This window comes from Phaethon aethereus (assembly GCF_964289735.1).
Source record: "Phaethon aethereus genome assembly, chromosome: 26".
Lineage (NCBI taxonomy): Eukaryota > Metazoa > Chordata > Aves > Phaethontiformes > Phaethontidae > Phaethon > Phaethon aethereus.
The window spans coordinates 3,800,135-3,806,260 of record NC_138602.1 but is presented as its reverse complement, the minus strand read 5'-3'; the positions used below and the strand labels follow the sequence as shown (position 1 = coordinate 3,806,260).

The following is a 6,126-nucleotide window of genomic DNA, read 5'->3' as shown; positions in this document are numbered from 1 at the left end:
CAGCGCAGAGCCTGTTTCCACCCTTCCTCACGGGCCGAGAGTTGCTGGCACCATGGTACCGAGCAGCTGAGGAGCATCATCTTCTCCGAGGAGCATCTTCTCTCTCTGAGGAGCATCTTCTCTGAGGGCCTTCTGGTGGCCGGGAGCGGAGGGCGCGGAGGTCACGGGCCTCGCAGCCGGACGATCCCCCGGGGTGGAGGGGAGCGCGGCCCTGCCCGTGCAGGGGGACTGGCGGAGGGAGGAGGAGCGGGCGCCCATCCGTTGCGGTGGGTGCTGCAGAGCAGCCGCGCAAACGGGTTTTTTACGGGCCGGCGAACGCGGGAACAGCGTTCCCGGGTGCGGGGTTCGTGTTTGGTGCCGGCCCGCCGGCCGCGGCCGTCGCCCGTGCGATTTGGGAGGCCGCAGAAGCGAAGGGCCGCCTCGCCCGGTGCCCAGCCCCCAACGGGGGCCGAGGGAGATGGCGGGGGACGCGTCGAGCCAGCTGAGCGTGCGTGGTGCCTCCCCGCTCTCCCCCACCGCCGGCGAGCTCTGTCTGGGGACCCTCCCGAGCCGGACACGGGGCTGCGCGCGGAGGGGTGGCTGGCCCCGCCGCGGCGAGGTGTCGAACCTCGGCCGCGCCTTCAATGGCGTTACCGAAGAGGGACTAGGCCGGGGCTGTATTGCGGAAACCTGGGGACGACGAAAAACCGTGTCAGCTCTTCAGAAAGAGCAAGGGGAAAGCCAGGTGACTGTGGCCCTGTTAAGGGTAAGAATTAATTCCCAAAATCGTGTTCTTAAGGCTATAAACACCAAAGGACGCGCTGAAATATGAAAATCTTCGGCTCCGGGGAAGGAGAAGGAAATACCTAGAACTTGTTGCAACAATGAATGTGCTAATTTTAGAACATCTTTAAGTCATCCTCACTTTCTGGAATTAGATTGTGCAATTTTTTTTTTCTAGCAAATAAATGAGTTTTGTTTTTAATGAAGAAATGTTAAATCTCCCTTATATTTCACTTTGAAAGAGCTATAAAAGTGAAATGTGGAACTCATTCTTCCATGTCAATGATTAGAAGCCCAAAATACATCTGTTCCACATGAACAACTGCAGACTTTGCTTTCACAGAAGAATAGCTATATTTGTAGTTACTTTAAATGTATTCCTGTTGATTTCATTCTTGCGTATTCTAACTTGTAAAGTCAGAAAAATGTCACAACCTTGATTAAAATCAAGTTCCAAATAGCCAGATGTCAAGGCAAAACGCTTCAATATTAAGCTGAATCTGCATCCTTAATTAACAGTGATTTGGTTCTAAGAGTATCAAGGCTCCCCACTACACCATAGCTGTAAAAACAGAGGATCCTCGTTAGAGTTTGAGAGTAATTGCATAGATAGATGCACTATTTGGACTTATGATCTCATTTACAGCTGTGGAAGAGCTTTTGGGGGGCTCCGTTTGACTTCTTGCAGCTATTTGCTGCTATAGTTGTCGGAGTATCCAGCTTATTTCACACTGGTTTTCAGAATCTGGATCCCAGGCTAACTTATTTTCCTCCAAAACAGTGAATGTCCTCTCTAAACTCCTGAAATCTAGGTGGGATTCAAAATTATTAAGTGAATTGAAGTTTTGGGGAATGAGTTATGAAGGTTTTTTAACCTGTGTTGTGAATTTATGTTTGAATTCCACTACTGTTCTATTGGAATTCTGCGCCGAGCTCTTGAGAGCAAGGATAATTTATGTACAAGAATGCCTTAAAATAAGCCTCCGTAATTACAAAAATGCAGTGTTTAAATTTATAGTAAAAACCCACACACTGCTGGCAAAACTATAACTGCATCTGGAAAACATTAAGGATGCTATTAAAATAGTCTAGCATAAACTAGAAATGAGACTGAAATTACAGTGTTGCTTACTTAACCATTTTTAGGAAGTATATTTTGAATATGATCTGCTTTCCTATTTGATTTTTTGATAAAACACCACATTGTGTCTTGTTTACTGCTGAGAATGAACTACGTACTCTGTTATCTATTTTAGAAAAATCCACAGATCAGATTTTTTAAGCGTCTTCTTACAGTCTTTGGTAATTTAAAACATAACCAGGTGGGTTTTGATCCAGCCATCAGGAGAAAAAGTAACAGGGAGATCTCAAAGGAGAATAAAAATAACAGCAATTAAAAACTTGTTTTATTAAAAAGATGACATATTTTTCAAACATTGAAAAATTACGTTTTTATAAAAACAGAAATAGGCAAAATACCCATTTGTCTTCTATTTACATATACAATATTTCTCATTGTATAAAATTATTTACAATATATAAAAAAATTACAGTAAAATAGGTTATTTTCTTACAAGACATCAAGCCCTGTACTTCTAGTGTAGATCATGGCAAACAAGAATATTATTGCACCTGTGAAACAAACAGTCTAACAATAGGAGTGTTCTCTTAGCCATGCCTTCAACTGAGATCTAAAATAACATCGTTAGCTACGGTAACATTCATTTAATCTCTTCTAGGGTCAACTTCAGGCAGTTTCCATACAAACATTGTCTTGTAAAGCTTAGGACCGGGCGGTTAGAATTGGGAAATAAAACAAACAACGTATTTACAGCTTCTTCTATACAATCTGTACGGAGTCTTACGGAGTTTACCCTTCACAGAAGCTGCATAAATAACCCCTGTTCTCCTGACCAGGATGGGCAGGTTCACCGATACAGTCACATCAAAGTCTCTGCAGGAGATGACCGGCTAAGTCTCCTTGTGTCAAACCCTCCTCAGCTTCCATCGCTAGAGCGTCGGTGCCTCCCTACGTAGTACCAGCTACAAGTTTTTAACGCTTCTGCCCCTGAGCAGTTAAATAAGGTCCACTCTTGGCAGGTCGGAGTCTCCAGGGCTACATGTGCCGCTTCATGTGCAAAGCCAGGTGGTCTGACCTGGAGAAGGCCCTGTCGCAGAGGTGGCACTGGAAGGGCCGGTGGCCGGTGTGCTTGCGATAGTGACGGGTGAGTTCGTCGGAGCGAGCGAACTTCCAGCCGCAGCCTTCCCAGTTGCAGTGGTACGGCTTTTCACCTGTCGGAGAAACCAGAGAGAGCGTGACTCAGCGCGGCACTCCCACGTACCGGCAGCATCACATGCTAGGCAACCTTCCGAGTTTATCTCGGCGTCTCCTTTTATTTGCTACCGAGCCCTTCTCCGAGACCCGAGTGCTTTTTAAGCCAAACGAGACCGGTCTAGCAATTCCTCCCCTATCCTATACCCGCAGTGAAAATCTTTTGAGAAAGGGTGTTAGAAGCCCTCAGGAAAGCTCTGACCTACGTATACATCGGAAAACAGACATTCCCTGTCAGGGAACACTCCTGGAGTTTAAGAGACTACAGGGTTAAAGCTCAGGCTGCAAACTCTTCTATACGGGCGGCTACGGCAAGCAGCAGATCTCCGGACGAAGGCAACCGGCCGTATTTACCTGTGTGCGTCCTGAGGTGCGCCTTCAGGTGCGAACTCTTGGTGTAGGTCTTCCCGCAACCCGCGTAGGTGCACGTGTGAGTGGCCGTCCTCTTCCGCGGCCAGGACCGACGACCTCTTTTGGGTTTGGAGTCCAGCAGCTCCAGAGGGGAGGAAGGAGGGGTGAGCATGCCTCTGGGAGCAGAGGGTTGTAAGGGCAGGCTGTCCTCGAAAAGACCAAACTGGGAGGTGTGCTGGTACTGGAGATGGGTCTGCGGGTGGTGGAAGCCGGAGGCTGGGTGGTAGCTTTGCTGGAAGGACACGGACGAGGGGCACATCATCTGCGTGTGGCAGTCATTCACCATGAGATCGTCGGGGCTCAGCGGGGGTGTCTCTGCCCCGGGGATCTGGGGGGAGCTGGCCACCCGGGGCTGCTCGTAGGCCATCATGCAGGTTGCGTTGCCCTCCTGCTTGATCTTCGGGCAAGCCTGGGGCACCAGACCCAGGACCGGTCCGTAATTGTCCATGTCAGGCTCGGGCTTAATGTTCTCGACGAACTGCGGGCCCCCGAAGCTGGGCGTCACGAAGAACCGCCCGTGGACATTGCCAGGAGGGCAGTAGTTGGAGTCCATCTCGGAGCGGATCATCTCCGGCACGATGCCGGCGTTGTAGGGCGGGGGGCTGCCCTGCTCCAGGGCACTGTAGCATCCCGGGGACGGGTTTGTCTGGTAAAAGTTGCCGCTCTCCCCTTGGGCAGGGGGATAGTCCCCACCGGCTGCGCCCTGGCCATAGCCGTCGCTGCCCATGGAAAGGATAAAATCCAGCACGTTGTTGAGGTCTTCATCCTCTTTGCGCGGGGAGAGGCCGCCCCAGGTGCCGGCGGGGGTCTTGGCCTCCTGGTCGCACTTCCACCTCTGGGGAAGAAAGAAAAGGGAGAAGGTTAGAGGTGGCGTTTGAGGCGGGGGGGGGGGGGGGCGCTGAAGGAGAAGCGGGGCCGCGGCAACCGCCGCCCACCCGTGCGACGAGCCGCGCCGGCCTCAGCGCGGCGGCGGGCGAGGGGCGAGACTCACTTCGTGGAGGGCTTTCTCGCGGCAGGGGCTGGCGAAGGTGGCGAAGGAGGGCAGGATGGTGTCGCTCAGCGCCATGGTGCGGGAGGGCGGACGGCGCGGCGCGGCGAGCCGCCCTCCCCACCTTATAACGCGGGCGCGGGCGCCCTCAAGCCAATTGCAGGGAGCGGAGGAAACGCGTCCCGGACGGGGCGGGCGGGAGGCAGCGGCTCGGGCGCAGCCTAAATTTAGCCCCGGTATAAAAGGACGCGGCGGCGGCGGTCCCAGCCCGAGCGGGGCGGAGCGGAGCGGGGCCGGGGCCGGGCCCGGGCCCGGGCCCCCTCGCCGCCGAGCCCCTCGGCGCGGGGCTCGCCGCCGGGCCGAGGAGCGGCCGTGGAGCGGCGACCCCCGCCTCGGGCCTCTGCCTGCCGCCGCTGAGGGGAAAGCGAAGGGTCCCTGTCCCGGGGACGCCGAGGGACCCTCCTGGGCTTGAGGGGGCACTGAGGGGTCCCTGCCTCCCCTGGGGATGCTGAGGGATGAGGGGCCGCAGAGGGGGTCCCAGCCCCGGGGACACTGGGGGACCCTCCCTGGCATGAGGGTACCGGCTGCGGAGAGACACCGTGAGGGACCTGCTGTGGGATGGGGGACAGTGCGGGGGTCCCCTGCCCTGGAAACACCAAGGGACCGTCCTGACGTGAGGGGACGCTGATGGGTCCAAGTTCCAACAGGGACTTGTGAGGGACCTGCTGTGGGATGGGGGACACTGAGGGGTCCCTGCCCCGGCGATGCTGAGGAAGACCCCCATGAATGAGGGGTTTGATCTCCCCACCCCTCACAGCCTGGATTCGGCCCTGGGGCATGTGGCGGGAGCGTACCCGGAAAACAAGGGTGGGAGTGGGAGGTGTAACGAGCACAGCAAGGGAGGCAGATACCCTGCTCCGCGTGGGTACACGGGCTGGTGAGCTGGTGGTGGAGGTCTCCGTCTCTGTCACCATCAGATCTCACAGATCCATCTCAGTACTGACAGGATGCCACTGTTTAATGCCACTCTTGTACGGTCTTCCTGCGAGGAAAATGCTGGAGACTTGCGTATAATGGAAGTCCAGGTCTCTAGCGGAGTTTCCATTTGCTGCACAAAGATTGCCAAAATCAACGTTTCCCTATGACATTATGAGAGAAATAATGCAAGTAGCTTCTGTGATCTCCTCTGGTTGTAGCCAATTTATGGTCCTGGGCTGGATTTTGCAGAAGGGAAGACTGTTCTCCTCCCTTACCTTGGCCTCTAGCTCAGATGCCCAGTCTGAAGGAGCTATTCTCCAATAATTTTTGATAACGTGCCCCAGAGTCCTGTTTTTGAGGATCACGGCTGCTTGGCAGTCATCCAAGAGCGAAAAGAGCAAAAGTGGCAATTCTTAAAGGAGGAAAAATGATGATCTATCCCAGGACAGACTGATTCTTTGAAAGCCTGTTCAGAGAAAGAGCTATGCTTTCCTCTTACCTCCTCCATATTTCCTTTGCAATAACTTCTAAAAGGATTTCTAAGTGAGCTGGAGATCAGAAGAGTGCAGGAGAACAACTCTCACTTTTATGCGCTGTGAGCCCCATGAGGGGAAAGAGTGATGGCCCTTGATGGGCTCTGGTTCTCAGAAGCATT

At 53.5% G+C, this 6,126-nt stretch overlaps 1 protein-coding gene across 1 annotated transcript; it reads right to left on the bottom strand.

The window, feature by feature from the left end:
- Positions 1-2,878: 2,878 nt before the first annotated feature.
- On the bottom strand, positions 2,879-4,571 carry KLF2 (KLF transcription factor 2; the record flags this gene model as incomplete). The annotated part of the gene is made up of 3 exons (XM_082011081.1): positions 2,879-3,054; positions 3,449-4,340; positions 4,497-4,571. The coding sequence occupies 3 exons, from the start codon at positions 4,569-4,571 to the stop codon at positions 2,879-2,881; spliced, it is 1,143 nt and encodes a 380-aa protein (XP_081867207.1).
- Between the last annotated feature and the right edge of the window lie 1,555 nt (positions 4,572-6,126).